This window comes from Lepidochelys kempii, chromosome 1, assembly GCF_965140285.1.
Source record: "Lepidochelys kempii isolate rLepKem1 chromosome 1, rLepKem1.hap1, whole genome shotgun sequence".
Taxonomy (NCBI): Eukaryota; Metazoa; Chordata; order Testudines; family Cheloniidae; genus Lepidochelys; species Lepidochelys kempii.
Window position 1 is genome coordinate 264,422,928 of NC_136380.1, and position 22,562 is coordinate 264,445,489.

At 44.5% G+C, this 22,562-nt stretch overlaps 1 protein-coding gene and 1 non-coding gene across 2 annotated transcripts in view; both read right to left on the minus strand.

Annotated features, from left to right (window-relative positions):
- FAM234B (family with sequence similarity 234 member B) overlaps positions 1-22,562 on the minus strand; it is a 28,493-nt gene that overhangs the window by 5,081 nt on the left and 850 nt on the right. The window contains exons 2-10 of the mRNA XM_073327322.2: positions 13,281-13,673; positions 12,027-12,125; positions 9,622-9,810; positions 7,494-7,624; positions 6,307-6,454; positions 5,758-5,899; positions 5,011-5,154; positions 2,045-2,126; positions 1,726-1,881 (exon numbers count right to left, since the gene is read on the minus strand). Coding sequence (XP_073183423.1) covers positions 1,726-1,881; positions 2,045-2,126; positions 5,011-5,154; positions 5,758-5,899; positions 6,307-6,454; positions 7,494-7,624; positions 9,622-9,810; positions 12,027-12,125; positions 13,281-13,673 — 1,484 coding nt within the window. The remainder of the gene's footprint in view (positions 1-1,725; positions 1,882-2,044; positions 2,127-5,010; positions 5,155-5,757; positions 5,900-6,306; positions 6,455-7,493; positions 7,625-9,621; positions 9,811-12,026; positions 12,126-13,280; positions 13,674-22,562) is intronic.
- Positions 21,552-21,656, minus strand: LOC140905681 (U6 spliceosomal RNA). The gene has a single exon (XR_012156920.1). It is a non-coding gene; the product is annotated as a U6 spliceosomal RNA (small nuclear RNA).

Sequence of the window (22,562 nt, forward strand, 5' to 3'; positions counted from 1 at the left end):
TATGAGCCCAAGCAGCTTCTCTATGGACTCATGCTGAGGGAGGAGATGGGCAAAAGAAAGAAACATTCTGAGAACCCATCTCTCCGCCAGCCAGGGACAGCTGGTGAACTAGCTTAGGGGACTGGGACCACCACTGTGAGGCAAGAGGGCGGCAGGTGAGACTTTTGCAAATGCAACAGAAGCTATGGGAACTGGCACAACCATCCAGTAGGCAGGGACCACTGTAAGCCCAGCTACCAGGAGAACAAGTCACTAAAGCAAACAAGAATCCCTTCCTCAGAGAGCAAGTTGTCCACAGGCTCCTGCCCTGACAGACGGCTCTGTAGAAGCCGTAAAGCAGCAGTTATCAATTTTCTTTAGCTAGAACTCCTTTTGTGAGGCACTCCTCCACCCATCCCTATGTCCCTTCACGCCACACCCTGGCACATTTCTCGTTCCTTTCCCTCACTCTCTCTGTTCTTTTTTCCCCTTTCTTGTCTTCCGTCTATTTTTTGCTGTATATTTTTAAAGTTCTTTTTGCTCTTGTTCTTTTCCTCCCTTGCCACCCTCCTCTTGGGTGTTGCCCTCCATTGGTGGCTTCATAGTGCCAGGCTGCGCCTGCTCTTGCAAGCATGCTGAATAGCAGAAAAGGGAGGCTTGGCTTGGCAGGCTGCTGTCTGAGCTCATTCATGCGAGTTTTTCATGGGGCTGTCTCCATTAAGAACTGTCACAGGTGCAAGTGACAGCTGTGGTTTTGATCCAAGATCATGCAGCTTTTTTTTGACTCAGCTAGTTCTCCCTTCCTCACTGCTCTCCCCTCTCCTGGACCAGTCTAGCAGCCTGCCCACCGAGCTGTGGAATGCTGGTTGAAATGATTATGGAAGCTAAACCCTGGAGTTCCTTCCTGGAAAACACACGTTTAGCTGAACATTCGCACAACCCCCCACCCCACTTCCATATAAAAGAGTTCTGGGCTTAGGAAGACTATATTTTTAGGAGGGGGCACACTGTCCCAGTGACACTTGGGCTAGGAAAGGCTTCTGCAGCATCCCACAGAGTTCTCTCACTTCTCTCTCCCCTAGACATACAGCAAGCACTGCAGCCATTAGCTACAACCACGAGGGGTGAGACTCAACTGCTATTGACAATCACTGCAGAATTTAGACAGAGCTGGCCTGAAGGCCTTGTACACTTTTTCTCTCCCTTCACTCAGATACCATGGTGATGGTTGACTTTACCGGACCTGAGACAGGTGGAAGATTTCATTATGTTATTCCTCCTCGTGTAGATATGGGTGTGCGTAACGCCACCTAAAATGCATTTCCTTCGCTTCTGTTCTCCCTCTTGGCCTACATACAATTTATTCTCACCTGGTCTCCCATGACAAAAACTAATACGTGCGGGGTCTTGATTGCGTTCCACATCATTACCAATGACAGAGTGGATCTGAACTGCTGAACAGGTACAGGGGAGCTCATATTTATGTGGCGCCTATAAAAATGGCAGCTATTTAAGGAAAAATATTAATAATCTAGTAGTAGATTTAAAAGCAGACTGTGTGTGTGTGTGTGTGTACATGCTCAGTTCAGAATTTAGAACCAAGAGACCACCCCATCTCACCACCCATCCCATATGGAAGGTTTTAAGTTCAGTAACATTGTAACTGAAGAAGACATAAGAAAAGGGGGAGAGACTGAATACTCCTCAGGCAGAAAGCTTCCAAGTGGGAACAGGGCTCTTGCTTACCAAGTTTTGTAATGCAGGCTGCATTTCGTCAGCCCAGAAGAGAAAAACAGATTTCCTCTCCAAAGTCATCACTGACAGTGCATCAGATTCTTGCATGTGACACGGGAGATCATAGCTCCAAACAGGGAGGCCTGATTTACCATCCACCACCAGCATCTGAAAACAGGGAGGGGGACACAACGTGAGCACCATCAGCCATCGAAATGGGAAGAGACAGATGATTATGGCAGAGACTTGGGACCTTACAGCTAGCACATACCCTGCCCTCTCTTCTGTCCCACCACAGTCCTCCCCAAGTGTTTGCTTTCCTAGGATTTACCTTTTTCACATTGTTGTTGCTCTGCGCCTGCACCATGAAGTCCAGGGTTTGGTCAGCATTGAAGTAGCCAGGGGCAGGCTGGCTGTGAATATTGAGAAAGTAACAGTGACCAGAAAAGCACGGAATATCGAGCGAGACAGTGCACCTGCTTTTAGGTAATCTTCCCCTGATGGACACTCATCCCGCTTCTATTTACACAGGATTTTCCAAACCAGATCAGGCCTTTAATCCACCAGGCATAGTCCTTGACCGGCAGCAACCATTCACGGATACATCAGAGGAGGGAAAAATAACCACAATGCTCCTAAGCAATTCTTCAGTGCCATAAACACAGGGGGAAATTCCTGGCTGAGTCATATGGTAATCAATCAGTTTATCATAATGCAGCCTGACATTTTATTACCCTTTCCTTAGCATGCACAACTACTCATTTGTATTAGCAGTCATAAAATTATCGAGACCTTCTAAAATCCATCAACAGTTTTTGACTGTCTGACCGCCTGCAGCAGTAAGTTTTACAAACTGATTATATGATGTGTGAGGCAGCAGAGGTTCTAAATATATCTACCGTTATTTTTATCACATTACTCCTTGTTCCTTTATTGTGGGCCAGTGTGACAAAGAGTCACTGGCCAGTTTTTACTAAACCCTTCTTAACCTTTAATAGTTCAGCTCAAGTCCCCTCTCACTCTTCTCCTTCTAGGCTATATAATCCTAAATTTGTATCTCTTGCATCATATGTAAACTCCTGAGTTTTCTAACCATCTAGCTTGCCTCTCTGGCTTTTTGACTCTGAGTTCTATCTTTCTTAAAGTGGACAGATCTGGACACAATGCTCCAAATAAGAGCAGACAGTTCTTCAATACAATATCCCCATAGTGTGTTCTGTATTTGCTCATCCCCTTTGTAGTGCACCAAGCATGCCACTTCCTTTTTCACTGCCTCTGAACCCGGTGGCAGATATCTTTAAACTAGCATCAATGTTTCCCAAGTCATTTACCTTGGAGAATCCTGTGTCTTGGCATAAACAAGAAGTGGAGGCTACTTTGTGCCTGTGAATGTTACCTTACATTTTTTTAAGGTGAATTTCCTCTGCCATCAAGATTCCTGATTCCCCTGTGGGTTTGAATTCATCTGGAATTTTCCCCAAACTGAAAACATACTTTAGGTGCTGTCCATCAATCGACATCAACTTCCTCTTCAAAATCAGCGGTGTAACAAACCAATTCTGCCACCACATTAATTACTGGGATAGCCTGCTATTAAACCTTCTCTCCTCTGCAAATCATCCATTTACAACCTGATTTTCAATTGCTTAATCAATTGCTAGTCCACCAGACTTTGTCCCTTAGCTTCTGGCTACTCATTCTTCTTTCTGGTCTTAAAGGATCCTATCAAAAGCTGTTTGAAAATCCAATAAAATTATATCGACCAGGACGCCTTTATCAATGATTGTATTTTGTTACCTTTTTCCAAAAGGGCAAGATTTCCCCGAACAGAAGCTGTGTGGGTTTGACTCTACTGAGTGACACTTATCCAAGTGTTTTACTATTCTATCCTTAGGCCTTGTCTATGCTGGGGGGTTGTGCGGATTCCAACCCCCAATGTAGCTGCACAGGTACAAAAACCCTGGTGTGAATGGGAAAAGCCCTATAAACTGTGCAGCTTGTCCCTGACTGAACCCGGGATGTGTAAGCTGCACATTTGGAAACTGCAGCTTAGCCTGTCTCCCCGATGTGTCTGGGCTGGTATGGCTATACTGGCGGCTGTAACTGGAGCCAATCTCCAATGACGACAAGACTTGAGAATGGCCTTCACTATCCCCATTAGTGAAGTGAGGCTTCCCAGTCTGTTACCTCCAGAATCTTCCTTTGCTCCCCTTTCCAAAATTCTTCAGCCTTCAGGAATGGTCGCTGGGTTTAGACATTGTATGTTTGACACGCCATCCCTCCCGTTGTTTCATGTGTGACAATTCCTGGCAGAGTTTGTACTTCGTGCTATGTTGTTTAAGTAGGGTTTTCATTTATTAAATGATATTCTTTTAGCGCTAATAAACTCATCCCCTTCTCTACTTTACTATGAATGTTTTATCCCCCTTTTTACTCTTTGTATCTACCCACTGAGAAAAAACAGCCTATCTGGGCCGTTGGCACAATAGTCCTGTACAGGCTGTAGAATGATTCCATGATCTAACCATGTTTCCACCTTTATATTTCACTTCCTCTTCACCATTTTCCTGCATAAGTTTTGCAATCTGCCCTTTTCAAAGTAATCACTGTGTCCTCGTAGGCGTATTAGGACATCACACCCAATTGTACAGTGATCGTTACTGGTTAATGAAGATTCTACACTCGCCTCCTCTATAAATTCCTACCTGTTAGTTAACACTAAGTTCACAGTTGTATCCACCTTTGTAGGTACCAAAACAAGTTTTTGGTTTATGCTGCCAACAAATTATTTCTGCCAACTGAGAAATAAGGTGAATATTCAACCAGTTGTATATTCAGGTGTATATTCAACCAGTTAATGCTGCGGTTGCTGGGGAAATTACTTGTTGTTATTGTCCCAGGGGATTTTGCAACTTCCTTAAGCTCTTTGAGTGAAATATACCCTTGTGCAAGGGCCAGCACGGAGCATATGCACCGTCATCTAGAGGGGCTTAAGTGCGGCATAGACCACATGCTGGCTGCCTGCACAGGGATGAATTTCTTCCTTTCAGCATACTAAGATGGACGTCACTCTTTGAATCTAGTATGTTGGCTATTCAGTCCGTCCCTTTAATTCGTTCCTTCCCTCTCCCATTCTCCCCTCCCCACAGCACTAACATACCGACACGCACATGACTCCAGCTCCCTGGTATCCCTGCAAGCTTGGGGAATAATTCCAGATGATTCTCACAGGTGTGTGTGTGCCTGGAGGAGAGAAAGAGAAAAAGGAGAGACAGAAAAAACAAAAGTGTAACTAACCTGTGAATGTCCTGCAGCTCCAGGTTCCAGCGGGGCTCCAGGTCCTCTCCTCGCAGCAGAGTCAGGCTGTGTTTTGTGGTGATGAGGAGGTCGCTGCAGTTGGTATCTGAAGCCGTCACCATCTGCAGGAACTCAACGCCCCCGCTGGGAGAGGCAGAAAGCCGACATTAGGCAATTGCACTTCACAGGTTTTATTTACTTATTGAAATAAAAGCAGACAATGCCAAGCTCTAAACTTTTGAATATGTGAGAGTCTAATCCAGGTTTTTTCCTGTGACTGAATCCCCACTTCACTGCCTCATACAAACTGGGGCCTGCTGCTTTCTCCTTGTTCCCAGTCACACTAAAGGATTTCCCAGGCTCTGCTGGGCATTGAATCACTGTGTGGAGAATAAGGGACACCCAGGAGCTACACGACCCTGGCCCACTCTGCTGTGCACAGACAGCGCTGCTAACTTGGACTCTTAATTATTTAAAAACACACCTTTTTTCCTCAGTGCGGGCTTATTCAAATGCACGTGTGGCTGTAAGGGGGGGAACAAGGGCTCAGAGGAACAAGAGGTTCTCTTTATAACACATGGCATTTGCCCACTGCAAACACTGGAACAGGGAGGGAATTGGAATTCTTGATATCACAGGCATTGCCTAGGCGACTCTGATGAACAGAGATATTCAAGTGGAAGGGGCACCCCTAACAGTGCCCAGGCAGAACTACAGCTTAGCCCAAATGGTGAGACCACAACCCACCTGTAAATGTCAATGAGCTCCGATAAGTTGACAGATCTGCGCTTCTCCCACTCTGGCTCCTCCCGCTGCAGAACAGGAGGGAAGCTGTCACGGTTTCTGGCTTGGGCAAAGAGATCCCTCAGGGCGACTGCTTGGACATTACCTAGCAAATACATTACAGGGAGAGCAAAGATTGAGATTCTCACTTGTTGGATGACAGTCCTGAGAGCACAAGAGGCTGGGACCACTTGCAGGTGGAAAGTGATCAAACAAAAGCAGGAGGAGAGTCTCGGCCTCTCCCAGCAGGACATAATGTAGGAAGAGGTGTAGGAGGATCAGTGGCTTTGGGGAGCTCCAAGCCACTCTAGTCCTAGGAGCTGCAACCAGGTATCACTGTTCCTGTGCCATTTCCTACACTGGTGTGGGGAGCTCCCATCTTCTCCAAATCTGAGCCTCCACCAGTGGAAGGCATGGTAGGAACATCCTGGCAGAGCTCACAGCAATCCCAGCTTTAAAGTGCCTTAGAAAAGAGATCAAATGGAAGTGGCAGGGGCCCGTGGCCCATCTTACCAAAGCCAAACAGGATATAGATGGCTCCTCGGCTGGTAATGTGGGCTTGGGGGCCGATCAGTTTTCCTTCTCCATTGATGCTGTACTTCACGGGCCCACCCAGAGGGTTTCCCGTCTTACCCGATACCAGGATAAAGCACAGGTCTGGCTGCAAAGGTGAGAGAGACGCAGGGAATTCTGGGAGTTGACTCACACACAGTAGGCAGCCTCTCTTCCCCAGCATGAAAAGCTCTGCCATTCCCTCCCCACACAGCAGCATGTATCAAGTGACAAACCATTTGGAATCTTTTTCCTTCCCTCCCACTTCCTCTGTTTGTTTCCTGTGTGAGCTAGCAGTCTTGGTCTAGTTCCTTCTGTTACGATGTCCTTGTCACAACCCCCCCAACATGCTAGGCACCCTTGTCAGTAGCAGAGGTGCCAGTGAATGAATGGACGTTGGAGTCTGAACTCCCTCATCAACCTTAAAGGCAGTACCTTCTAAGTCATTGTGCACGGAGCAGCACAGGGGAAGTTTGCACCATGATTGCCAGGCAGGGACGTCTCTTCTGTAGCTAAACAGAGCACATCACTGGGCTGTTAAATTGTCAGCTTTCACTAGTGCTACAAAAACACTTTAAAAACAAAAGCAGTAACTGCTAAAGGGGGAAGCACAGGAGAAAGAGAGTGATTCTCACGTCTCAGCCGGTGGGCAATGATTAATTACTTCAACAATGACAGGTTTCAGAGGAACAGCCGTGTTAGTCTGTATTCGCAAAAAGAAAAGGAGTACTTGTGGCACCTTAGAGACTAACCAATTTATTTGAGCATGAGCTTTCGTGAGCTACAGCTCACTTCATCAGATGTTGAATGTGACATCAACATCTGATGAAGTGAGCTGTAGCTCACGAAAGCTCATGCTCAAATAAATTGGTTAGTCTCTAAGGTGCCACAAGTACTCCTTTTCTTTTTACTTCAACAATGACATTCGTCAGCTGATAAAAGATAGAGACAATGTCATTACTTCTTGATCCTGTTCTCCAGAGCAAGAGAAGGAAGCCAGGTTTGTACCTAAGGGGAATGTGAGGTAAGGAAACTACTTGGATGAAGGAATTTGTACCATTCCCCCACTATACTCTCTTTAGACCATGGCCCTGCTCCCCCTCCAAAGATTCAGGCCCATTCAGAGCTCTAGTGGGGATGTATCATACCTGGGTCTCTCCAATGGCCAGAACCACCAGATCTCCAACCTTATCCCCATCCAAATCTGGCAGCATGACGGCTGGTGCAGCCAGGGTCCCACTTGGCAGGTGGGCTGGGTTCAATGTCCAGATGGTTTTCCCTATAGGAGGAGAGAACATCTGAGCACTGCAGCACTTCAAGAAAGCAGAATTCATGAGAATCCCCAGGGAGTCCAACTAAACCTTCCTGAAGGAGGAAGGGGGAGAAGGCACTGTCGCCCAACAGCATGAGTAACAAGCCCAACCTAGAACTGGTGGCTGTGGAATTCACACACAGTGGAAAGCAGAATTCTTCCCTCCCCACTGCTGTGAACTGCTCTTGAGTCTCACCCTGCCAATGCTTTGCTTTATTTGTGTACTGACATCTCTATCAGGGTCTGATTCTGAAACTGCAACTCTTCTGGGGTTCAACTGCCAGGATCAGATCCTAAATAAGAGAGAGGCTTTGCAGGACACCAGTTGTCCTAACTGGCCAGTAGTAAAGTGTGATTGTTGATGTCACGGCTATGCAGCCACTCCCAGGGAACGGAACAGATGGGAACGCATAGTTGGAGGGACAGATTTTGGAAATGGAAATCTGTGTCTCAGTTAAATTTCCAACCAGAAAGAGCCCCTGTTGCATCTTTATCTTCTCCACATGGGGGGATAAAGGCATGCAAGCAGAAGTGATTTTAAACACGGTTTGTCAGTGGGGACCCGCGTAAGGGCCCAGTAAAAGAGGATTCGCAATTTTTTTAACCAAATTAAAAAACAAGTTCGAAGTAATTCCAGATGCTCTCCCTGCCCTCTGAGTCCCTCTGCCAATTACTATCCTTTTACAATCACATTTTAACATTCTTTTCTCCCGCTTCTGCTGTGGGAAAGCCCCCTCACCCCTCCAAAGTACAGAACAAAGTTAGGGCCAGATCCTGCAAATGCTTAGGCACACAAGTAACTGTACTCACACCAGCAGTAGTACTGAGTTCAGAGAGACTAACCTGACCCTGCAAACACTTACGCATGTAAACAGTCTCACCGGATTAATTCATAACAACCGTTTGAAAGTCAAGCTGTGGTGGTTATTTTTCACTGGGCACAGAAGTCATGGAACATTTCTATGTTCCCAACTGCATGAGTAAAACTCTTAGACCCAAGGTTCCACTGCAAATACTCATTCAAGCTCCAAGAATATTCTCCAACATTTGCCTAAAATTCACTGTTCCCATGAACATTTCTGCTCGCAAATTCAGTTGCAAGGATGTCCATTAAGGGTAAACATAAAAAGAGCGTCAACATAATCAAAATGACTAAAAATGCAATATTCACTCAGATCTGGTAAATACTTTTATCCACCTAAATTCTCCTGAAGATGTAACTGGCTACAGCATACTTCCTCACCTCTTTCTCTAGATATGATGTTTAGTGCATCTGTGTTGTTGTGAAACAGCTGCTGCATTCCACTCAAGAGGTGGCTACATTTCAATGGTAGGTGAAATGACTCCTATATCCTTTATCTATATCACAGGGATGTTATAGGGCTACATTAATGAAGTGCAAAGGATTACATTACATATTATTCCCTGTAATTCAATATTTGTTAATGAGTAGATCAGGGGTTCTCAAACTATATTGCACTGTGACCCCCTTCTGACAACAAAAATTACTACACAACCCCAGGAGAGGGGACCGAAGCCCTAGCCCATCCAAGCCCCTCTGCTGCAGGTGGGAGGTTGGGGAGGCAAAACCAAAGCCAGAGCCGCACCGTCCCCGGTGGAGAGGGGGGCAAAGCCAAAGCCCAAAGGATTGTGCCCCAGGCAGTGGGTTTGTAACCTAAGCCCCGCTGCCCAAGGCTTGGACTTTGGTCCTAGGCGGTGAGGCTCAGGCTTTGGTTTTAGCCCCAGGCCCCAGCAAGTCTAAGTCAGCCCTGGCAACTCCATTAAAATGGGGTCGCGACCCACAGTTTGAGGTCCTGACCCACAGTTTGAGAACCCCTGGATTAGATCATCTTCTGTATTACTCTGCAGTTTTCTTTTAGCTATGGACTTGTTCCTCTGTTGTTACCATGGTGCTGAATTATTCCAGGTGATCAGTTCATCCACACATTCATGCCTGGAACTACCTGAGGAGGCATGGAGAAGGCTGAGGAATTTGGATGTTCCAGTCACAAGGCAGACAGGCTCAGCTGGGGCGGTGAGAATCAGTCCTTTACACTGCACACTCCGAGTCTCTTCTGGAATGTGGCTGGACCACAGGGTGCTGCCGTTCATACCAGAAAGGGCCATGACAGTTACTGATGGCCTAGAAACACCTGCAGACACACAAGAGGGACAGTGAGGTCCTTTGCAATCAAAGGAAAGAGAGGAAAAAGGCAGAGTGATCTCAGGGGGACACGCCGTTCAGTTATGCTGCTACTCTGTGCTGTCCCCAAGTGGACAAGCTTAAAGTGGTTTCAGAGTAGCAGCCGTATTATTCTGTATCCGCAAAAAGAACAGGAGGACTTGTGGCACCTTAGAGACTAACAAATTTATTTGAGCATAAGCTTTTGTGGGCTACAGCCCACTTCATAGGATGCATAGAATGGAACATCTAGTAAGAAGATATCTATATACACATACAGAGAACATGAAAAAGTGGAGTAAGAGGCTAATTAATTAAGATGATATTGAATCTATTTCCCTAAAGTTAAGTATCCTCACATCTTCCTGTCAACTGTCTAAATGGGCCATCTTGATTATCACTACACACGTTTTTTTTTCTCCTGCTGACGATAGCTCGTCTTAATTAATTAGCCTTTTACTCCACTTTTTCATGTTCTCTGTATGTATATATATCTATCTTCTTATTAGATGTTCCATTCTATGCATCCGATGAAGTGGGCTGTAGCCCACGAAAGCTTATGCTCAAATAAATTTGTTAGTCTCTAAGGTGCCATAAGATTAAAGTGGTAACATTCACAAGAATCCCATGAGTTTGGTTATTTCAGTCCCTTGTTAGCTCACAGGAATAGGACTGGCAGTAACTGTCCATAGAAACACCTGAAGTTACATTTCTGTTCTTGGTTGGCAAAGGAACATAATATTTGCCCTACCCGAGCAACTATTGGTCCATTCAATTCATCACCCTAACTGTTGTCACACCAGACTAGACTATTGTTCTTTTTAATGCTTATTCTTCTGCTGGCCAATGGTTAATGCTTGGAAGTTGCAACTACCCTTCTATTAGGAACCTGGCTAGTTATGCACAGGGTCCTGTATGTTCTGTGATTCTGTGGCAGCAGAATTTTGCTCCACAATCTAGGTTTTTTATTTTTTGATCCCCCCCCCCTCCATGTTTCTAGCCTTCATTGTTGTGAAAAACACCTTGAAAGCATGCAATCAGTGTCAAACAGTGTTGTCTGCCTGAGTCTGCAGACAGCACAAAATAATAGCTAAATGGAGTATGAAGTACCCCAATATGTTTTAATCAAATGTTGACTTTAATACCTAATGATGATAAGTTTAATGTCAGCCTAACATCACACATACTGTTGATCATTTTAGCAGAAACATCCAGCTAATGTGCTTATTAGTCTCCACATCTAAGAGCCCCACATAGGTCTTATCCAGATGGCAAAACTTCCAACTTCTCCCTAACAGCATCTACAGTGCAGTTAATGTGAGGCCAGTACAAAAATCTGCTTCATGTTGAAAACTGAAAATGTGAGAACAGTGTAAAATAAAGAACACGGGGAATACCACACAGGTTGAATGATTCATTTTCATATTTAATTCAGTACAATCACAATTTTTTAATTGAAATGAACCTGCCATCGGATTTTCTATCTGCTGCACCAGAATTCCTTGGACACCAGGGACCCTGGTGTGGAATTTACATCTCACTTGTAATGGAGTACATGGGGCCTTACTTATGTAGCACTCTGCCATGGGGGAGGGAAAATTTCCTTTCTATCTGTATTTGTATTACACCAATCATTGCAATTAGGCACCAGATATTGTCAATACACTCCAGCATAATGGAGCCTTGCTTCTTGACTGTTTCTCTGGGACTGGAACAGATTTCATGTCACTACGAGGTGAAGACAGTCTGTGGAGATGCAGTACAATGGCAGCTGGGAAGCTCCAGAAACGGGAAGCTTGGAGCAGTGGGAAACCAGCAGCACTCAGTGACAAGCTAAGTTATTTCTAGACTTCTGATGGGTTATCCCATGTGTTCTTATGCAAATGTTAGCAGAGAAATTAAAAGCAGCCTGCTGAGGGGGAGTGGGCTGTTTAACATTAAACAGCCAGGCGCAGTAACATTACTACTGTCAATCAATATATCAGCTGGGACTTTCACAGCAGAAGTGAGCTGTTTTAAGGAGAGGTCTGAAGGAGGACAATGTGGCAACTCCGCAGATGGTTACGGGAACTCCTCCCATGAAGGCTCACAGGGAGAAAAATAAGAAAAAAAACACTAGACAACCCAACAAAAGAGCCATCAAGGCTGGCATCACTGGCGAAGCAAAGTCGGCAGATAACACCTTACCCAATACGCTAGCATTCATCAGGGCTGTGAAGGAGAGCAGGATATCCGGGAGCCCATCACCATTCACATCGGAGAGCTCCAGTGGGAACAGCACTCCACCTGTGACAGTCAAAGCAAATCAGGAGCTGCTATCAGAATAGCTGCCAAACCCACTCTGTATAATGGGGATGAGGACAAGCCTGAATGAAAAGGGGTCTGAATAACCAGCCATCATGGAATCCACAGGAGATTACCGAAGCAGCACTGTTCCCCCAGCTGTTATGTCCCTCCCCACACAGCACAGCTCCAGCACCAGGCTCAGCCAGAGATCCAGCAGGGGCCTACAGGAGCCAGCAGAGATGAATTATCTGCATCCACTGCAGTGATCTGGCACCACATCTGACTGGCTTCTCAGAGCCCACAAATGGGAGGAGGAAAGAAGAAAAAGGAATAGTATCACATCAGGGCCTAACAGAATCACGTCACCAATCATTCTGTCTCAATGGAGATATAAGAGGGGAAGCACTTTAGAAAATACCACAGATTAGCTAGCTATTCTATGACTGTTTGAGGAGGGACAAAGACCTCAGAACATTTAAATTATTGATTTATAGATTTAACAGGGAGAGAAATATGCAGAGGAAATAACATTAGTTAAGGCAATTTGCAGACACAAAGGAAAATCCATTCCTCCCCACCCCAGGCAACACGTCATATCCCCCCACCCAGATTTGCTGCTTGGCTTGTACTGAGCATGCTCATTAACACTACTGAAGCCAGCTGACCTCACTCTGCCCCCCCACTATTGGCAGGCTCGGGTTGTCTCTGCCTCCCCACACCCCGTGTGAATGGAGGAGCTTGTGGGGTGTAATCTCTGGATAAGGAAGTGATGGGGACCAAAGTGGACTAGCCCATCTATATCTGGGGCAAATTCCAAAATGGGTAACGCCATCCAGGCAGAGGGGTGACATGGGAGGAGAGTCAGAAGAACCCTGCTATTTTTTTGGCACTGGAGAAAGTAAGACCTTATTGGACAACAGATTTATCTCGGACTGGCCTGAGACATGTACCATATTTAATAGGGATCAGAGGAAGGCTAGGTGCATCAGCCATATGCCTGTTTATGGCCTCAGAGCATATGCAGTGGTGAAGAGGATTAAGTTGCTGCTCCTCTGCTCTAAACAAACTCTCCCAGGTGGGTCTTTCCCCCACATCCACCCTGTGAGCTACCCCCTGCCCAATCTCACACAGCTGCTGTTCCTGATGGTCTCTCACCTGCTTCCTGGCCAAGGTTGCGGTTCCAGGTGTTATGCAAGTCTCTAGGAGGACAAGGAATGAGAAAGGCGCACACCAGCACCAGAATCATGGAGATAACCATGGTAAGCAAAAAGACTGCTGTGCGCAGGTAAGGCATCAGGGAGGAGGTTGCCTTCTGCTCCAGACTGCCAGTGGCCTCTGCAGGGTACCCATCTGGGACACTCTCTGACAGCCGCTGCTTTGTCACTTCGACCTCCACTTCTGAGTCTGGGTCCAGCACCTCCTCCAGGGTGCTCTTCCCGTTCTTGACTCCCCCATTCTTCTGCAAGTTGAGCACAAGGTCATCTTCACTCTCATCACTGTCAGCCTGAGTGAGGGGGTCATACTCCCCTAGGTCCGGGCTCTTTTTTCCTGAGGAGAGAAGCAGGGAGAGAGAATCAAGCATGGCTGGTGGAAAGGAAAGAAAGAACAAGCTCTCTGCACTTTTGGGTCCCAAAGGGAGGAGAGTGCGAGAGAGAAGACAGGATGTCTGTATTTTGTGTCTACTCAGACGATGGGCATGGTTGGAGGGGATGAGGTGTAAGGGAGAAGGTGGGGTCCATGCACATCCACCAGGTCTCAGAGTGGGGGCTACAAGAAAACGAACAGTTTAGTTCCCCAAGGCAAAAAACAATTCAGGATTTGCTTAATTTCCTCTAATTTTGGGGGTCTGTAATGAGAAACAGTTCCATGGAGCTATCATACTATATCTTTAGGCTTGGAAAGATTAGAATCTCATTTGTGTATGTTGATAAGCGCTGATTTCATCGTACACACACAAACCCATGAAAAAATATTTCCATCGATAACAGCTGAAATTTACAGAGAGGCACAGTAAGAAAAATGCTACTTGTGAGCTTATTAGAGTTTGGATTTAAAGATATTTATCTTGTGTATTTTGACATGTGACGTTGACAATTTGTGTTTGAGTGGTTATAAAACTTTAACTTTTTCAATCTTAACATCTAGTGTCATTAAACAATTATTGGTGGACCCCCACTAATGTCGGATTCCCCCCCATAATTTTCCACACCTGTGAAAATGTAAATTGATAAGAATAAAAAAATGCTTAAAAATAAACATCGATAATATCTGTCAAAAACTTTTTAAAAAAAATTGAATTCTGCCAACCCTACATATCTTCATGCTTAACCCTCTGCATACCTAAGTCCCAGACTCTCCTCAGCAATCTCCTAATTCAAAGCTCTAATCATGAAAGAGCCCTTCCTCACTTGGTAGCCTTTATAGTGTATCCATGGCAGGGTCCTCTCTCTATATCTCATTTTTCTTCTGTTCCTCCTCCTTGATCCACTCAGTGATGTCACAATCTAAATTTCTGTGACATCATAGCTGCTTCCACAGGAACGAGCTGTGATGCCAGATGCTAAACTGTGCCTCCAGGTGTTTAAAGGAACACTTTGCAAGACATAAATAATATATACATGGTAATTGCAAAAACGTGTATTGTATTCACCCTCCGATACTATGATGAATGGGAATGATCCAAAGAAGAGAAATCAGAAAGTTTTAGGTTCTCATGGTAAAGTTAATTCAACCATACTGCTCAGAAGTAATTTTTCCTATTTCTGTTTTTCTCTTTAAATGCACAGCTTAGTACGTAACTGTCATGTTGTTAAATGTATAAAATATGCAGTCTGTGCTACACAGCAGAGTTGACATTGCAACAGCCATCCTTAAATTCTTCAGTTTGGAAAGATTCTATCAGTTTTAGCAGCCAAACCAGTAATATCTCTCCAACCAGTAGAAATGTTGGAAGTGCACCCAGTCTACCATAAAAGAACCTTCACTTTTTCCTTTCTTATGTCTGAAATTGTAACTTTAATGTAAACTATAGGATTTTTTTAATGCAAAAGCCAATCAAATAACACTGTTAAGTCACAGTAAATCCTTAACTGCCTCACTCTAAATAGAAGCAGCCTTAGCTAAGGCAACATTATAGTGACATAGAAGCGCCGTGATAGTTAAAGCTGTGTCACAACTTCTGTTTAAAGGTTGATCTTTCTAAGTCTCTAAAATCTACATGTTTAATCAGATTCCTTTGAAATTTTGTGTGCCTCAGGACAGTGCAGAGTAGGGTTAGTGACCCAAATTTTGGATCATTTGACAAAGGGATTCCTGCCTTACAGGCTCCTCTGGAAACCCAGTTTCCTTCTGCTGCCTTGTACTGTTAAACTGAGAGGTATTAATGACTGGATGAATCACAGACCTCATTGAGACTCACGGCTGTGAACTCATCCTTCAATTAACATACTGAAGGATAAATTAATCACAAGCCCCCACCTAAAACCAAAGGAGTTTTGGACTGAGTGACCAGAGATTGCTGCAATTTGTGAGTCATGGATGGCAATTTTATTCTGGAGGAAATGTAATCAAGGTTTTTGAGGGGGAAAATAGACATATGAATGCTTCCAGGGAGGGGAGAGGAAGTGGGAGAAAGGGATTTGGGGCTGCAGTGAAGAAAGGGGGGGTTATAGGAAGGGAGCCAAATGAGGACAGGTGGTAAGGGAGAGTGGAGAGAGGTTGGGGGCTCAAGTGAGGGAGAAATGGAGGTTGGGGGAGTGGAGGGGTGGGATATTGGGAAGGCGGATGTTTGGGGGAGGGGTAGAGGAGTTGGGTGAAATAGGGCACCTGTCAGCCCCACATTCTCCCCTCCCATGTGTGCGCCCAGATTGGGGTGGCAGGGGATGGACTCTTGCACCACTAAGGCAGTCTGAGCCCCCCATATAAACTGGGATATGGGAGGTCTTGCCTCTCTGCGGTCAGTATGCAAATTGCAGGACATGATATGGACAACTGCCTAAATGACTCCTAACTCCTATCTCCAGCATATCTTTTCCTGTTCAAAAAACTAGGAAATTCAATGACAAAAATCTGTCCTGAGGCAGAGTTAAGGTTGCTTGGTGGGATGTTGTCCTCTTGCAGAACACTGAGTTGAACAAAACTGAAAACTTCTGAAACCCAGGAAATGCACTGTTAAGGTTGTGGCTTTGGAGAAGGTGACGTAGGCAAACCTCGGATTGGTGGTTTGAGAAAAATCTGTATTTTACTAGACACTGGGGAGGGGAGCAAGTGGCTACTTCCTGATCTCAGGGCAGATTAATGTGGTGCTTCCAAAGGCACAAAGGTTCAGAACTGACAGCACAGGTACCTTGACTCACAGGCACCGGCTTCCTCCTTTCTATAGGGGTGCTCAACTCCCACTCTGCCCCAGGCCCTGCCCCCACTCCACCCCCGTCCTGCCTCTTCCTGCCCCTGCTCTGCCTCTTCCCAACCAGTTCCGCCCTCTCCCCTGAGCAGGTCCCGTCCCCGCTCCTCTTCCTACCCCCAGCACCTCCTGCATGCTGCAGAGCAGCTGATTGTGGCGAGCGGGAGGCACTGGGCGGGAGGGGGGGAGCTGGCTGCTGGCTGCTGGTGGATGCTAAACATCCACTAACTTTTTTCCATGGGTGTTCCAGCCCTGGAGCACCCCCGGAGTTGGCACCTATGCCTTGACTGCTGAGGGAAAAGAAATAGGTGTGGATACTGGGTGATTCCTGGATTATGAGACTGCATTAGTTTGTGGGAGAGCAAGGAGTACACCATGACATGGGGACTGCTGAGTACACACTGAGTTGGATGGAGAGAGGTGGCCTGCACTGGGCACCTTATTTTGCCCTCTCTGCAGTGTCTAACAACCGGTTACTTAAGAATCGCTGCAGTGTCTAACAGGCGATTTAAGAGATGATCTACTGGACTTTGTGGAGATTCACTCAGGCAGAATCTGGGTATGAGAGCAGATTTAAACTGCATCAGAGATCTATATCCAGGATCTTTGATAGTTTTCTCTGATTTGGCTGAGCACCTGAATAATTGCTATATATAATATGAAAGATATGAATAAGTGCTGGAATAACATTAACTGGGAAACTGAAGGGTTCATAGATGCCTGGGACAAGGGTATTGTATGACACAGAAACATTGCAAACTCTGACTTCTCACAGTTTCTTGGCAATGGGATACATTTATTGGACAGGGGTCAGAGGATCTTTCTCTCAAACATAAAACTGTCAGTACCTTGGAACAGAAACACTGTCTGTGATTTCTCTCTCCAGTCCTGCCACAAACTCCACCCTCCAACCACTCTGAAACATGAACAGGAATACCATTCCACTGTAACATAGTTGTCCTTCGCTCCAGGCACTGTATGTGAGTTGAGTTATAGGAGGGGAGGAAGTAAAGCAATAGAAGTGTTCCTATACCAGGGAGCTAAGACTTCAGGAAGATGTGTTCCTTGCTTGTGGTGGGAGGTCCTGGGTACAGTAGTGGATGGAGAGACAGGTTGGAATGGGGAATGCAGTGAACGGGTCAGGGGCATGGTTGGCGAGGTCTGGACTGGTGGGGTCCAGCTGATGGGTGTGCGTGGAGGCAAGCTGACTCAGTATGCAAATTGCAGGACATGATATGGACAACTGCCTAAATGACTCCTAACTCCTATCACCAGCATACCTTTTTCTGTTAAAAAAACTAGAAAATTCAAAGGGAAAAATGTACTTTAAGGGAGAGTTAAGGTTGCTTGGTAGGATGTTGTCCCCTTGCAGAACGCTGAGTTGAGCAAAACTCAAAACTTCTGAAACCCAGGAAATGCAGTGTTAAGGTTGCCTAAGCAACCTTAACTCTGCCCTTTTTCAACAATGTCCCAATATGCCGTTAATACACATAACTTTACTCTGCCAACCCCCATAGTTGCTGAAATATACAAGCTCTTCATCTCCTTTGACAACCCATTCATGTTCACCCACAGGATTCCATCTTACACTAGTAAAGGACAAAAAAGATTGCCCATGTAATCTTCCTTCTGTTCCCTTGGAGCTGACAGTAGCCAATGGGAATTATTTGCATACATTGAAAGTGCAGTCAGTGTGTTACATATACCTTCTCTAAATGGTGGAGACAGTAGTTGGGGCTGCTTGGTAAAAGTGTATTTGTGATAGGAGGACGTGGATTACTTTGAGGTGTGTAGCAGACTTGTAGTTATAATATAACGAAATCTATGTTTTGCATCTTCCAGTATGAGTGAGAGCAAAGGGAAGAGCTACATGTGTAACTTCAGGATCCAGTAGGCACCATTTCAATGCAGAATTGTGTACATTCTATCATTAGCAGGGCACAGGGTTCTTATTACAAAGGGTATTATCAATAGCAAGTTGGAATATGACTACAGTCTAAGCATGTATTATCTGCATGCCTTCCAGGTCACGTGTGTGTCAGGTGTAGCTGTACTGAATGGTGGAGGCAGTAGTTAGCTCTGCTTGGTAAAGGTGTGTTTGTGAGATCTGTGGATTACTTTGAGGAGTGTGACACAGCAGTGACTGTGATATGAGAAGTTCCATGTTTTGCACCCTCTCATGTGTGTGAGGAAAGGGAAGAGGTGCATGTGTACCTTCAGGATGAAGTATGCACCATTTCTATGCAGAAGTGAAGAAGGTTTTGTCAGTAGCAGGGCACAGAGCTTTTATTACAAAGGATATCAGGAGTGAAATGGAATATGAGAGGATTCTAATGCTTTAATGATGGTTAAGTGAAAGTGTAGGTTGAGATGGTATCCTGTGAGTAGTCTTTCTGGGAAGTTGGCTAAGGGTGTGAGTGTGTCAGGATCTGCAACTTCCTGAATCTCATAATACCAAGGGTCAGTGTATGTGCTTATTTAGATGTTGCTGAAAGAGGCTACAGGAAGGTGGCATGGACAACTCTTCCCCACTCCCAGCAAGTGTTAGTTGGAATCCTGTGGGTTAGAGTGAATGGGTTGTACAAGCGTTTCACCTACTTTTACATTTCAGCAACTGTGGGATTGGCAGAGTAAAGGTATGTATATTAATGGGGCACAGTGGGGCATTGCAGAAAGAGGGCTGAGTTAAGGTTGCACAGGCAACCTTAACTGTGCATTCCTGATTTTCAGATGTTTTGAGTTTTGCTCAACTCAATGTTCTGCAACAGGATGACATGCCACGAAGCAACACTGCTCTACCTTAATTTAGTTTTTTTGCCATTGCATTAGGTGACGTATTCTTACCAAAAGAGATAAGTGTCACATTTAGCTAAGGTCAGTTATCTAAACTGACTTTTAAAGCCACTTCTATTCTGATCTATGCAGGTCCACACACAGACTTGCACTAAACTAAACCAGTTTTCATTCACACCTGTGGACATTTGGGTACAAGCCTGTGTACAGACTGACTCTTACTTCCCCGTGCCGCACTGGCATCAGCATGGAGCCTCACGGACTGCTGGTCTGACGTCCCAACTCATTTGACACAAGCTAATGGATGCAATAATGGATTTTAGCTGTTAATGACCTAGGTAAAAAATGAACCAGTGACTTATAGGTTAGACGTTCCATATTATATTCTTAATCCTTTGAGCCATCTACTATCTCCCTTGACCACAGTCCAGTCTGAAATTAACAACCTAAAGGTGAAAGGCTCTATTTTCCATTACCGATGAAATGTGATTCTCTACAAAGTCAAAGCCCTAATTCTAATTTTATTGTCACAATCTGTCAGTAGTTTTGCTCTTCTTGCAGCAGACATGTCAGTGCCGCTCCAAGGGCTGGACCAAATTTTCACAGAGATGTGCCCGAGTTTTACTTTCAGGCAAGATCATTTGTGCAGCTACATTTTCAACTCACCATACTTAAAGCCCACTAGTTGACCAAACAAGCATGAAAATAAGTGGGTAAGCCATGCTTTCAAACCATCTATTTAAGCCCCCAATTGAATTGTAATCAGAGAGACATAAGTAGCACTAAGATTTGTATAAGTCAAAGCATTCACCCATTTAAGGAATTACGATTTACTGAGAAGCTCTCCAGAGATCAAACTATTTGCTTTCTGATTACTGGGTCCTGGACCAGCGCTTGGAGAAGTTGACTGGTCTTCAAAAGAATATCCAGCACTGTCTGGTTCTGATTTATCAGTGATCAGAAAATCCAATACCTTGTGTGGTATCAGATACAAAAATGGTTTTCAGCTTTCCAATGATATAAAGCATAGGTTCCCAAACTGTGGTCCATAGACCAATTACAGGTCGTCTTTGGCCAAGATACTTAACACATGCTACTAGGCTTTTTGTTTCCAGACACTGAAAATCTCCCCCTTAGTATTTGATATTTTTAAAGGCAGAAGGTAGAGTTAGGAGCTCAACTCTTGCTGACTTTCAATGGGAGCTGGGCACCTAACAGCACTTTGTGCCTTTAAAAATCTCCTCCTTTCCTAATATTACTTTTCTATGTAAGCTACTGCTGTGGTTGTCATAGGGGTGCTATGTGATCTCACATGAGAGAAAAGGTGCTCCATTCATGCAATTATAAATAGGAGGCGAGGCATCCAGTAAGGCCTGTATTAAAACTACGTCAACATTATGAAAAGTTTAAAGGTTTGCCGGTTTGAGAGATACCAAGCTATCACCAGTCTCTTGGCCAATAGCTGTGCTCTTTTTTAGCACTAGTTTTAGAGTGAAGAGAGCAAATCCTGAACTTTAGACCAGTGTAATTTCCAATGCCTGTTTTTCTTGATGATTAAAAAGCAGGAATCTGCTTCCAATAGTCTTTGAACCCTCTTTAGTGCCATACTTTGTTTTCTATTTTTTGCTGTTAGGAGTTGGCTGATGCCTCTCCGGGCACTCCACATATATCTATCTAAACCCTTAGGGAGATAAGATAGCACATATTTGCAAAATTAATGAAAAGTGAAAGAAAAAGCAGCTATAGGAAAAACAGTTCAGACTTTTCGTGGTTGTTGAAAGCTACATTTTGACTATGTTTTAGTCACACAAGTAGTTTCTTAGTTGTACAAATTAATTTGAGCACAGATAGAAGGATTATTTTTGTAAGTGCACTTGAAAGGCCTTCGTTCAACTAAAAATAGCTTACTTTGTGTACCCAAATTAATGCCGTCCAGTTGCACGTGGATACACATTATTAGTTAAGTCAAGAAATTTAGGGAGAAGTTTGTCTTTGCAGTTGCAAAATGCTCCTTTTTCTCACATATTTATAACTCTCCCATTTTGTACTTTTATTTTTTCCAAGTAAACAGCTTTGAACAACTGTTCCATCCTCTTTAATCAAACAAACAAATTGTTCTGTAAATGAAAAAAAGCACTAGAGCCAAGCTTCAGTTTGGTAGAAGACCTTGCCCTGGATTGATTAATGCTCGAGGTGGGGCCTTATAGGTGCCATAACAGTCGGTTCTCATGGGCCAGTGGAAACGCTTCACGAATTTGCGTGTCATCCTTGCGCAGAGGCCATGCTAATCTTCTCTGTATCATTCCAATTTTAGTATATGTGCTGCTGAAGAGGAAGGCCATGTCAACTGCCTACTGAATTTCACTTCAAAGCCATGGGAGCACTAAGAAGCTGGTGAGACCCAGCAGGAGGGAGGAGCCCCAGCCCCAGCAGCAGGTGTACTAGTTCTGTTCGTTTTCCTGAGTGCAAGCAATAGACATGAAGGTTGATGGGGCACTTTCCCATTGGTTTAATATTGGCACCTGTATTGGCTCCACCCGTTCTGTAGCAAAACGTTGGCAGCCTGTTCTACAGTAAAATACAGATATTCAAGATGTGTTTTCAGCATAAGTCCCTTTTAATGTTCTCACAGAAATGTACAGTTGGCTGTATCTATGCCTCCGAAAATACGTGCTTCTCTAAACTAACAGTCCCTTTTCTTGAATATCCTATTACCAGGGTGTAGATATATTTCTTTTCTCCCATTTTTAATACAAATGATAACATAGAGATTACTGGAAATTATACAGACAAATTTGGCAGGGTTTTCATATTTACCCAGATAAATGCGGAGACAGAAGTTTAATTTGGAGCCTGGTTTCCAAGAGTAGGTTATTTATAGGAATGACACATACTAGCAGACGAAACAAAGACAAACATTTCTTATATTTTTTAGGTGTTCATTCTCCTTCATTTATTTATTTTTTTACACACTGCATCAGTTTACCGCAAAAGGTATTTAAAAGGCAGCAATTTAAACATTGTTCTAAATCTGTTCAAAATCAAATATGTTCCACAATAATATGAGCTGTAGGAAATGGAAAGCAAAGTATTGCAAAGAGTATGCAAAAATGTATTGTTACTTAATCTCAGAATATAGCACTATAAGAGTGCATGACAGGGTGCAGAGAGACTAAGATATTTAACAGAAACAGTGTCAGGGGCATCCAATGAGCAAATGGACCACCTCTGCCATCTGTTTC